Raw genomic sequence first — 13,155 nt, forward strand, 5'->3', positions numbered from 1 at the left:
TTTTTTTCACTTTTTTTTTTTAACACTGCAGTTTCTAAAGTTGTTCATAATATAGTTGTTTCAGGCATTTACTGTCCCAACAACAATCTCACCACCAGTGTAACCTTCCCACCACCATTTACTGAGTTTCCCACCCACCCCCAAGCCTGCCCCCCAGCAGGCACAAAATAATTTATTTTGTATTGCTTATTACCACAAAATGACCAATGGAATTCTCAAAAAATAGTTCAGTTAAGTAAATCTGTGAAAATTGTTATATCTCACAATGGAGTTATCGAAGTCATTGACTGAATGTTCACTGAGCTTTTTGCTCTGAGTTTAGCTTCCTTTTTTTTTTAGTGTTACCTTTTTTTTAATAAGAATTTTATTTTATTGAATCACCATGTGGAAAATTACAATGCTTTCAGGCTTAAGTCTTAGTCATACAATGCTGAAACAACCATCCCTTCACCAGTGCCCATATCCCACCACCAAAAAAAAACCACAGTACACCTCCCATCCCGCCCACCCCCGCACCCCCCCGCCTTGTAACTGGTAAATTTCACTTTACTTTCTATTTACTTTGGTTACATTAAATATTTCAACACAAACCTCACCATTATTGTTAGGAGTACCCCACTAGAGTCAGACCTGTTGTGAAGAGAAATGAGGTTTTGGATTTCTGTACTTTAACAACTAAGTTCAGGGAGATTTCTTCCAGATATTGGATCATTGCAAGCTTGTAAACCCCATCTGTGGTCGTCATAATATGGCGGTCCCCACGCCCTTCATCCCTGGAAAGGGAGAGGCAGAGAGAGAAATACCTTTCCCCTCCTGGGCGGGCATGGGGTTGCGGCTTAGTTCTCAGTCTGGAGACATTCTGCAAGGAGCTGCCCATGTTGAAAGTGGTTTAGCTGGTTCTGAATTTATGCTCGTGCAGCTTCGGAGAGGCCGCACACACGTGCGCCCCCCCGGGATCACATCTCGGCGGCCCCGTATTACCTTTTTTGTTTATTAAGTGCAGTTGGTACTTCCGTTTATTGAGCTTAGTTAGTAACTTTCTCATCTAATTTGCTGTGCTCCTACGAGGCCGTCAGTTTTATGAAACTTGGAGGTGTCACCCTCTAGGAGCTCCAGGATCTGTATAACTGAGACAAATCTTAGTCCTCCCTCTGCCTCCCCCACTCCCTCCTCCAGGACAGCCCAGAGTTTTCAGCCCGTTGACCTGATGTACCCATTGCTGCATGCTTGGCATCTCTCCCGAGATTAGTTGTGAAGCTGTGACGTTGGGCCTTTGTTTACGTGGTGGATTCAGGCTGTGGAATGTGGGTGCGGTTGCTGGGTCTTAGGGAGAGTGAGGACTCAGTCTGTCCACCCCCTCCCTCCATGGCATCCCATGGGATTCAGCCCAAAGACCAGTGTACCTGTGAGTTGCACCTACTTGGCGTGGGTCTCTCCTGAGGTTATTCACAGAGTTGGGAAGGTAGGTCTCGGCGTGGGCTGCAGCAGCTGTGGGATGTCTTCCTTACAGTGAAACAGAGCTCTGTCTCTGACTTATGCCTGCTGCTCCTCAACTTAGACTCTTTATAAATCTTAATGGACTTTCAACATAGTTGAAAACTTCCCAGATGTCTTCATGCTTTTAAGCATGAGTGTTTATCGCTAGGCAAGAAAAAAATTAAAGCAAACAAAAAAACCTCCAATACAAAAACAAAGCACACCTTACAAGTAAACGTAAAGACTAGTCTTAAACTATTTGGACATTTCAATGATTGCAATATTGGTGCTATTATGTAAATACGTACCACTTTTCTCTTTCCACTCCTCTAATAAGCCGTCAAAACAAAAACAATTGTATAACCTCAAGGTTGAGGTTTTATGGAATGGAGTCTTTTCTGAAAATTCAACTTGTTTGAGGATATTTGAGTGTTCTCACAGTAGTTCAGAGCTTTTGATGAATCTAGATCATTGGTTTAAGATTATTCAAGACAAAGAGAGAAATGGAGTATTTTCTGAAAATTCAACTTGTTTGAGGATATCTGAGTGTTCTCACAGTAGTTCAGAGTTTTTGATGAATCTAGATTATTGGTTTAAGGGAATATTCAAGACAAAGAGAGGAACTATCAGGGTGGAAGCTTTGGGCAAGTTTGGTGGATGTGAGAGTCTGGAGACTAACAGAGAAGAGATTATTTTATGCAACAGAAGAGGTTGTAGTAGTTAGACTTCCTTGTTCTCTTGCATGTCATCTTTGGTCCTATATTGAGTCATCATAGTAAAGGAATTTTTTTTGTTTGTTTTTTGCTTTTTGGATCACAGCCGGCGATGCACAGAGGTTACTCCTGGCTCTGCACTCAGGAATTACCCCTGGTGGTGCTCAGGGGACCATATGGGATGCTAGGAATCGAACCCGGGTCCGCTGCATGCAAGGCAAATGCCCTACCTGCTGTGCTATCGCTCCAGCCCAGTAAAGGAATTTTGATCTGAGATGATAATATTAGTATTTAATTATAAAGTACAGAGTGAGTACAAGGGAAGTTTAGCCAATAAAAAGTTGGAGAAAAAAAACCTTGAGGATTCAGGTTTATATACTTGAATTCCTGATGTCTCAAAATTTTTTATCAAGATTAACAGAACATATGATCTTGAACCAATTTTGTTTAGTGCGTGGATATCTCTGGAGAACACTTTCAGGTTATAGATGTACTTTTGCCCCTGTTTTTTTCAATTAAGTTTTAATGTACCTAAATTAATGACAGTTTTAGGGATCAGTAAATGTTACTCATAAATATTTCTTTATTAAGCTGTGTAATTAGTAATACAAAAAATTAAAAGTAGTCATGAAAGTATTAGGAAGTGAATGCATCTCTGCTTCAAGTGGAGACAAATGCAGCTCTCCTGATTTGAAAAAAAAAAAAACCATCAACCTGTGCAAAGAAACTAGAAGTTGGTTATAAATAGTTAACTTGCTTGGGCTGAGCACTAAATCTTAATACTCCGTTGCATCTAAAACAACGCTTATCTTGGTTCTGTTTCTTTATTTCCAGATGGTTTCCCAGCTTGAAGCCCAAATATCTGAGCTGGTTGAACAGTTGGGAAATGAGTCTGGATTTCACCAGAAAGCACTCCAGCGGGCCCAGAAGGCAGAAAACAAGTTGGAGATGCTTCAGGGTCAGCTGACACACCTGGAAGGAGAACTAGTTTCTGGAGACGTCTTGCGGGACAACTTGCATTTTGAAAAACAGAAAGTAATAATAACAGGAGGGCTCTGTCCTGGGCGGGAACTTCTGTGGGGGGATAAAGTCGAAGCTGAAAATAGTTTGACCTTTGCAGGGCTCCCAGACGGGGCTTAAGTTGTGAGTCAGAAGTCAATTTCAGGGAATAATAGATAGTGCTGGGGGTTGTTTTCCTCTTGTTTGGAGTTTCCCGGAATTCATTTAGTTAAACTCCGAAGATATTTATTGGATGCCTATTATATATGAGATCCCAAATTAAGGCATGGCTAGCTCAGTCCTTGATCTTTAAAAGATAATTGACCAGAAGAGATGGACATCCAAATAATTGGCTCTGCTAAAGGCTCTCAGACTTATGGTAGATGTTCTGATTAATAAAGTACTGTAGGAGTTCAGTGAAAGGAATGATGACTTCCAGATAAATAGGATTTCTTTTTTTGGAGGGTGGGCCACACCTGGCTGCGCTCAGGGCTTACTCCTGGCTCTGTGCTCAAGGATCGATCCTAGTATGCCCGGGAGACCCTATCTGGTGCCCACGATAAAGCTGGGGTCAGCCATATGTCAGGCAAGTGCCTTACCCATTGTACTATCTCTCCATTCCCCGATATCTCATTTTTTAAACGTTTTTTAATTCATTTTTTAAATTAAGGGCATCGTGATTTACAAAGTGCATATATAAATGAATATAGTTGAGTTCCAGGCACACAATGTTCCAACACCAATCCCACCACCAGTGTCAACTTCTCTCTACCAATGACACCAAAGTCCCTCCAGCCCTCCCTGACAGGTACAATTTTAGGTTTGGTTGTTGTGGTTTGGATCTCAGGCTTACAGTTTTGTTGGTCTTGTGGTTCAAGTACGTAGATATACCACAACATGGACATCTCCTTTTAAGTCAATTCCTCTGCACTCTAAATCCTGTTTCCTTGGCACATCTGAAATCTATGCACACACACACACACTCACACACACACTCACACACCACACAAATACACCCCCCCAAATCACCTCTGTATTGTAATAATAATAATAATAATAATAATAATTAATTTTTGTGTGTGGAGCAACGTGGTTTGCCTTGATACTTATTTAGAAAGAAATGAGAGGGAGAGAAGTCTGTGTTTGGGACGTCTGTGTTTCCGGGCATGCGGACAAACACCAGAGGGAGTGCTCCTTGCCTCCCCCCGCCCCTCCTCCTCAATTCATCTGCTGCCACAGGGAGCTTCCCGGAAGTCTGGGAACCTGACCACACTTTTCTTCATCTCCCACTGGACTGGCACTCTCTGGAGCAGGACCCCATTCTGCCTTTCCCTCACTGAGGTTCTCTTACTGCCTCTGGGGGTCCCCTCCCCTGAAGCGTCTTCAGTCAGTGGTGCCAAGTCGGGAGGCTCCAGGGATCCACAGAGACCTGGTCAGCAAGTGATGCCTGAGTCTTTTTTTTTTTAAATTTTTTTATTGGGTCACCATGTGGAAAGTTGCAAAGTTTTCAGGTTTAAATCTCAGTTATACAATGCTCGAACACCCATCCCTTCACCAGTGCACATATTCCACCACCAAGAATCACAGTATAGCTCCACCCCACACCCCCACACCCCTAGCCCCCCCCCGCCCCTAGCCCCCTGACCCTTAGCCCCCCCCCCGCCTGTGTAACTAATAAATTTCACTTTACTTTCACTTTGATTGCATTCAATATTTCAACAAAACTCACTATTATTGTTTGGAGAGTCTCTCCCCTAAAGTCGGACCTGCTGAAAAGGAAGCATTAGATAATGTGTTTTCCATTGCTGAGAATGAAGAGGTATGAGGTCGAGTGACCACACTTCTCAGATGCCTGAGTCTTGAGACCTCCATGTCCAGTGTTGTTTGCCTGAAGTCCAGTGGCTCACAATATTGTGAATCTTGGTGCCCCACATAATATGTAAAATACAAATTTAAATTAAAGAACTAAATTTGGAAATGAAAACAAATTCAAAGATAGAGCTCCATGTTCAAGTGTATGAACAACATTCTCCTTACAGAGTTTTTCCCCTTGGATGGTCCATATTGCCCCTGGTGTATTGCATATTGCCTGTGGCATATTGCCCCTTCTCCCAGAAAATGGGCCCTTGTGGTCCACACTGGGTGGGAATGGTCTCCGCAAGCCTCAGCATCGATAACGCTTCCTGTCTGCCGGGAGACTTGGTTCTCCTTCAAGCAGCATTTGCTGATTTGTCACCTCACATTACCTGCCTCAGTTCATCTTCTAATTCAATTCACCTGTTCCTATGACTCCTGCTTCCAGTGGGCCCGGGGAATTCTGTTTTCTTCCTTTATTCTTTTGGGTCTCCCCAGAGTTTAGAGCAACAGTCAAAACGTGTGATTTCAATCATAGATGAAGCGTTACTGAGGCAAGTATTTTAGGGCCATGGGTATCTCCTTCCTTCTTTCATTATAGTGGCACATTCATTTTAATTGGGAGTAAGCCCAACTAACTCAGTTATGGAAACGGTATCTATAGAAAATTTCCACAGATAACAGCTGCCTATGGAGTATATATCCTAGTAAGGCTCGTAGGCCTGTGTAATTGAAAATTGGAGTTGGAATTCACATTTAGATCCAGGAAGCTGAGGTTTGAGCAAAATAGAATAGAAGTATCTGCTAAACTGTGATTCAAATGAGCAAAATATACAGTTTTTCATATACAAGCAACCTTCACTTGTAGAGGCACAGCCAAGATCCTGGAAATAGTCACTTTCTCTGTTGATCTTGCTGGGGCCCAATCTCAGTCACTTTGGTTGTTGTGTGACCTCAGTGGATGCCACATATAATAATAGGAAGCAAGAAGTACTTTCACATAAGCACTGACTCTATTTAAAACGCAGGCAACAGTAAGTATTTCATTTTTATTTTCACAGATTAGAGATGAAAATTTCCAAGGGGAAATGTCACAGCATTAGGAAGTGACAAACTGGTGAGGCAGAGACAAAGGCACTGGTGGCCTTGTAGCATGGATAATAAGTGATGGAAATAATGACTGTGGATTATACGGAAGTTATGAAAATTTATGTGTATTAGTGAAAAAAAAGGAAAAACAGACACAAATAATTTTATCTAGATGGTCTTAGATTTGGGATTTAAGCCAATTGGCTTTATTCATCAAGAAATTATATGTATTTACATATAAATTCTTTTTAAAAATTAAAAAAATTTTTTGGTTTACATTACTATTAATAATGGTTTCTCATGGAAGGAAGTCCAACATAAGTCTTGAATGGAAATTTTTTTCCTTTTTTTTCCTTTACATGCCAGGATTCAAACAAGTTCCTGTGTTTGAATCCTGGCATGTAAACCTGGCAATGCACAGGGGTTACTCCTGGCATATGCACTCAAGAATTACTTCTGGTGGTGCTTGGGGGACCATATTGGATGCTGGGAATAGAACCCGGGTTCGCCTCGTGCAAGGCAAATGCTCTACCTGCTGTGCTACCGCTCCAGCCCCTGAATGGAAATTTCTTGATGGATAGGGTAGGGAATGATTGTGATGAGAAGAAACTTAATGCCTAGGGAACTCATTGATTGATATGTTTAGTTAACATTGGTCTAAGTCTGTTCATAGCCAGGTACGCCACGGAAGTCATGTGGAGGATGATCCTAGAACAGTTGTATGATGTTAGCCTTTAGGAACATAAACTTTGGTGTGGCTCAGGGAGAAAGGGTTTCTTTTGCATGTGTGAGTTCCTGTGTTTGAATCCTGGCATGTAAAGCCAAATGAAATGAAATAAATTAATTCTTGCTATGGCTATGTTTCAGAGCATTGCCCTTTAATTTCAATACACTGAGAACTCTTAAAAACCACATTTTCTAAAGCATTTAAAACCGAACAAGGGTCGGAAAGATAGTACAGTGGGTAGGGTGCTGACCTCACATGTGGCCGACCCAGGTTTAATCCCTGGCACCTTATATGGCCCCCTGAGCCCCACCTGGAGTGAGTCAAGGAGTAAGACCCAAGCACTGCCCTGTGTCACCAAAACCCTCTCCATCCCTCTCAAAAAATATATATATATAAAAACTAAAGGCAAACCGCACGGCAGAGCCTGGCAAGCTACCCGTGGCGTATTCCATATGTCAAAAACAGTAACAACAAGTCTCACAATGGAGATGTTACTGGTGCCCACTCGAGCAAATCGATCAGCAATGGGATGACAGTGATACAGTGAAAAACAAACACACAAAAAGAGTCTGCTTGTCATCATTTTCTACCTTGAGGCTAGAAGTCACTTTGGAGAAAAAAAGTTGCCTCTAACTGTCCACGTATGGGTGGATCTTAGCAGGTGCAGAATTAACTTGAAAGGATGGTGGTGGTGGCAACACGGAGCCCAAGTGGAGATGTGAGTGTGGTCAGGGCGAGGACAGATTTGCCACATGACAGCAGCATGAAGAATGACTCTGTGGCAGAGCCTTTCACGTGTGAGGCCCTGGGTTTGTCCCTGGCACAGCAAAATGAAAAATAAAACAATAAGAAGGAGAGTGTACAGTATTAGGCTGACTGGACACTAAGGCCACTGACCTCGAGGAGAGTCAGGAGCCTTAGGGTCTTGTTTTTTTCTATTTTTGCAGGAGTAGGGATTGAACCCGGGCATCCTCCATCCAAGACATGAGCTTTACCACTGAGCCATGCCCGAAGCCCAAGTCAGGGGGGAATTTGGACGAGGAGCCAGGGCTGGGGGGTGGAAGTGTGGTTCAGAACATCCTCCCCACCTGCCCCGCTCAGGGACCCGGCTGGCTGCGTTGCGGGCTTCCCTGAGATCTACAGGAGGAAGATTCTGTGAGATCACCTGTTAACTTCATTTTTCCATGTCCCATTTCTCCCTTTGGTTCTCGGGTTTAGTATCTTCAATTTTTGGATCAGCTCTCGGAGAAAATGAAACTGGACCAGATGGCGGCTGAGCTTGGCTTTGACATGCGTCTGGATGTTGTTTTAGCTCGCACGGAGCAGCTGGTCCGTCTAGAGAGCAGCGCCGTCGTTGAAAACAAGACGATTGCCCACAATTTACAGCGGAAGGTAGGGGGACACTGAAATGGCCTTGAGACAAGGGATTTTCGAAAAACTTAGATACCGAAACTAATTTACTCTTCCTGTGCTTGCCAATGTGGCTAGGAACTGTCTTTTATGTATACATACATACACATGTGTATACCTACGTATGTTTAGAATCGGAGTCTCTAGTTCACATCTGAAAGGATGGTAAATGCATCATCTCTGGCTGTGTTTGATTGTGAGCTTGGACACCGGACAGCAGTGACATAAACAAATAGAAGCATCTTGTTTTATTTCTTTTTCTTTTTTTCTTTTTGGGTCACACTCAGTGATGCCCAGGGGTTACTCCTGGCTCTGCACTCAGGAATTACTCCTTGTGGTGCTCAGGGGTTACTCCTGGCTCTGCACTCAAGAATTACTCCTGGTGGTGCTCAGGGGACCATATGGGATGCTGGGAATCGAACTAAGGTCCGCTGAGTGCAAGGCAAATGCCCTACCCGCTGTACTATCACTCCAGCCCCATTGTTTTATTTCTTTTCATGTACTTTTCTGGTGATAAACAATTTAGGATGAGTATGGAAGTTCTTTTCTACAAACCTGAACATTTTTGAAGAAGGGGGTTAGATGATTACATTCATACCAAAATAGATGGTATTGATGTAAAAGTGCCTGTATTTCTTCACCGCAAATGTGCCTCCAGCCCCCAGCCACTGTCCTGTGTATCTCAGCTTTAGTCCACTCATTATTCCCTCCCAACTCTCCCTCAGCATTTGGTCATCAGAACTGTAATCCAAGGTCAAGGGTTTGTCATGTTCAAAACTGTCTTTTCCTTTGCTTCATTTTCGTAGGTTCTGCAGCTGAGTGAAATTATCTAACATTTGTCTTCTCTTTGATTTCACTCAAGGTTCTAGCCTCCAGGTTCATCCTCTTCTCTTAAAGTTTTTTTTTTTCTTTAAGGAACCAGCTCACTTTAGCTTATCAAGCTTACATCTCAGGCTATCCTTATCTTTATGAGAACTTTTCACTTACTCTCAGGAAGTTAGAAAGATTTTTTTTTTTTTGCTTTTTGGGTCACACCTGGTGATGCACAGGGGTCACTCCTGGCTCTGCACTCAGGAATTACTCCTGGCGGTGCTCAGGGGACCATATAGGATGTCGGGAATCAAACCCAGGTCAGCCGTGCGCAAGGCAAACGCCCTAGCTGTCGTGCCATTGCTCCAGCCTCGGATGTTAGAAAGATTTTAGACTAAATAAATAGATGAAAAGCGTTAAAATATAATTATTAGTTATATAATTATTGGCATTGGGGAAACAGAGGGGGAACACAGATATGTTCTTAGAGCAGTTCTTAGGAGAATATTCTATGGTAGAAATACAGAAAGCAGACTGCTTAATGAGCCACATCTGGGACTTTCAGTTTAGTGCCACCAAGCTGTGTGACCTTGGAAAAATGACAGAAGTCAATGATCCGCTTGTCCATGATTTAATCACGGATGGTACCTATCTTGTGTGGCTGCTGATTTTTAATGAATAAAATTTGGAACTTGTGGTTCATGCAGAATACTAAGTTTATGTTGGCTCTCTTCTCCATTGACTGTCTACAGGAAAATTTTTTTGCTTGTTTTGGTTTTTGGGCCACACAGGGTGATGCTTAGGGATTACTTACTGGAAGTGCTCAGGGGACCCTGTGGGATGCCAGGGATCAAACCCACACCAGCCACATGCAAGGCAAGTGTCTTCTTGCTGTGCTATTTCTCCAGTGTCAGGAATATTTTATTAAGAGATCAGGAAAACATGAGAAATACTAAATTGAGCACAGCTTGTTTCCCCATAAAAATTTTTGAATCATTGCTTTCCCTCTCTATATTCACCATAATATTTCTTCTAAATTAAAAAAATATATTTATTTATCTTATAAAGGTTTTTTGACACAATCACTGTGAGATAGACCCTTATCACCATAATCCTTCTAAAGCATTGTCTAATTATTGGAACAACCACTGTGTAGAAGTTATCAGCATTACATTTTGGCAGAGCGGAATTTGACATGGAGGTCCAAGAATGTAGTTTAGTTACAGAAATACTCGAAGGCCATACTAAAATGGAAGTGTCTTTGGGGCCTCTGTGAGAACCTCGACACTGCAAAAGCCCAACACAACAACAACAGAAACAGTCGGGAAGATTCTGCTGAATCTTCGATGCAATACTTTGGTCTCACTTCACTCTTATAACTGCAAACACTTTACAAATGCAGAGTATATAATTAGGGAAAATGTCACTATCTTCATTTCCGATGCCATTTAAATTTATAGACTTCCTGGAACTTGCAATTGTTGGAAGAGGATTCTGTCGTTAATATTCCATTTGGTAACTGTGACCTACGGGGATTTTTTCTCCCACTCAAGTTCCACAATCTTTTTGTTAAAACCACTGTGATTTCCATTTTTAAGCTTGATTGACGATGATAAGTGCTGCCTGAAGATCTCTTTCTCTGCCTGGCTTGAGGATGGTAGAGGCCAGGCAGAGAATAAAGATTCCAATGAACCAAAAATTTTGGAAGTTCCCTTGGCAACTGGGCTAGGCAGTTCACTGCTCGGACTGAGGGTTCAGTGCTTCTCAAGGTGTGTGATGTTTGGGGTCCCCCGGGGCTCCATCCAATAGTGCCAGGTGTGAGGGTGGGTGTGTGATCCTCACCACTGAGCTGTCTCTCCAGCCCCTACATTTTGATGTGTTTGTTTTACATCACAACACTTTATGATGTGGATTTTTTTTATGATCCAACCAAAAAAATACAAAAATGCAGTATCTGAATACAGCTAAATGCAAAGTGGAGACTATTTTATTATTTTTTTCTTATCAAGAGGCCACAATTTTCATTTCTAGTAAAATATAAGGGGTTGCTTGTGGGTAGAAATAGGTTGGTCATTAGCTTCCATAATTTTGGCCAGGAAAGATCTATAGTCACATTTTCCCTACTACTCACCATAAAGTATAAAAATGGAATTAAAGGAAAGTTTTCTTGTTAGTTTCTACCATGCAAAAAATGCTATATCCTATTTTAGCAAGACCAATATATAAAAAATACCTAAATTAAATGCTATCACAAAACGTTATCACAAGAATGAAGCACTTGTGAGATTTTGGCTAAAAAGGGCACTAAATAAGCAATGTATATTTAAAGAATACAAGGCAAAAAAACAACAGCAAAAATTTTATAGAAAAGTTGCTGGTGCATTGTAAGACTATTGGGTAATTTTTTCCGCATGCACAGATGTGTGCATGTACATGTGTGTATGTGAGTGTGTCTGTGTTGTGTGTTTTCTTTAGGAGGGAAGAGTCCTATCTATCTGTGTTCATGGGAATAAGTATGGTGTCAGAGATTGAACTAGCATTGATTGTATGCAGGGCAAACACCTTAACCACTGTCCTACCTCATTGGCCCCATCTTGTGTATTTTTTAAACAATGAAAGTATCCAAAAATAGCCCTTACTTTTTTTTTTTTTTAGTCACACTCAGTGATGCTCAGGAGTTACTCCTGGCTCTGCTCTCAGGAATTACTCCTGGCAAGTGCTGGGGGGACCATATGGGATGCCGCGGATTGAACCTGGGTCAGCCACTTCATGCAAGGCAAACGCCCTACCCGCTGTACTATGGCTCTGGCCCCTTGCACATATGTTTTGATTTTTATGTGCATCATGTTGGATGGAAGCAAATCTTGAAAGCCTGCTTCTTTGTGCATTTTTTGGTAGTTATTTGTCTCCTACTTTATAGCCTCAAAGTCAGTTCTTGGAAAAAACTAAGAATAAAGCTCTATCCAGGAAAGGGAATCTATTAGATTAAACTCGAGTACTGTATGACTGTAACACAGGCACAAAACTCTGTAACTGCACCCTCACGGTGACTCATTAATAAAAAAAAAATAGAAATTAAAAAAAAGAAAAAAAATAAATTAATCTCGCGTTGATATATGGAGAGAGGGCCACCTCGTGCAGAGACTTTATGTATATTTGCTGATGGTTTGATGATGATGATGGTGATTGATGATGATGATTTTTATGATTTTTTTTTCTCTTTGGGTCACACCCAGCGATGCTCAGGGGTTACTCCTGGCTTTGCACTCAGGAATTACTCCTGGCGGTGCTTGGGGGACCATATGGGATGCCGGGGATTGAACCCTGGTCGGCCGCGTGCAAGGCAAACGCCCTACCCGCTGTGCTATTGCTCCAGCCCCAGATTTTTATGAGTTTTGGTGTGGGGGCCACACTCAGAAACGCTCAGGGATCATCAGCCCTGCTCTCTGTGCTCTAGGGGCCATCCGCAGTGAGTTAGAGCTAGCCACACGCCAGGTAAGCAGCACCTCACCGCCTAGACTCGCTCTCCGAACCCGCTCTCCTTACCTTCTGCCCCCCGTGTTTGCACCGCACAGCTCAGGGCCCAGAAAGAAAGGCTGGAGAGCCGGGAACTGCACGTGAAGCTGCTGCGGCAGAAGGTGGCGCAGCTGGAGGAGGAGAAGCACGTGCGCACGGCGCTGGCGGCGGAGCGAGACGAGGCCCAGCTGGCCGTCAGGAGGCTGCAGAGGAAGACGGACAGGCTGCAGAAGGAGCTGAGCGAGTGCCGGGAGTCCAACACGGCGCTCAAGGCCCAGCTGGCGGACACCAACGAGCTGAAGGCGAGTGCGCGGCAGCATTTCGCTGACCGTAAAGAAAATGCATGAAAGAGAGACAACTTGACCACAGACACATGGGGGTGTGTTGCAGGGGGGTTGGGGGGGATTAGAATGGCCTCTGATTTTGTTTGGCTTTGGGCCACACCCAGCTGTGCTCAGGGCTTACTCCTGGTTCTGCGCTCAGGGATCCCTCCTGGTGGGTCTCAGGGGACCGTTTTCACCACCAGGGATTGAATTCAGGTTGGCCGTGTGCAAGGCCCCT

At 43.0% G+C, this 13,155-nt stretch overlaps 1 protein-coding gene across 1 annotated transcript in view; it reads left to right on the forward strand.

Moving 5' to 3' along the window:
* Positions 1–13,155, forward strand: part of CCDC170 (coiled-coil domain containing 170) — a 128,699-nt gene that overhangs the window by 76,051 nt on the left and 39,493 nt on the right. Inside the window, exons 7-9 of the mRNA XM_055136748.1 lie at positions 3,024–3,224; positions 8,077–8,250; positions 12,654–12,896. Of these exons, the coding sequence (XP_054992723.1) occupies positions 3,024–3,224; positions 8,077–8,250; positions 12,654–12,896 (618 nt within the window). The remainder of the gene's footprint in view (positions 1–3,023; positions 3,225–8,076; positions 8,251–12,653; positions 12,897–13,155) is intronic.

The sequence above is a fragment of the Sorex araneus genome, chromosome 4, assembly GCF_027595985.1.
Source record: "Sorex araneus isolate mSorAra2 chromosome 4, mSorAra2.pri, whole genome shotgun sequence".
NCBI classification, from domain to species: domain Eukaryota; kingdom Metazoa; phylum Chordata; class Mammalia; order Eulipotyphla; family Soricidae; genus Sorex; species Sorex araneus.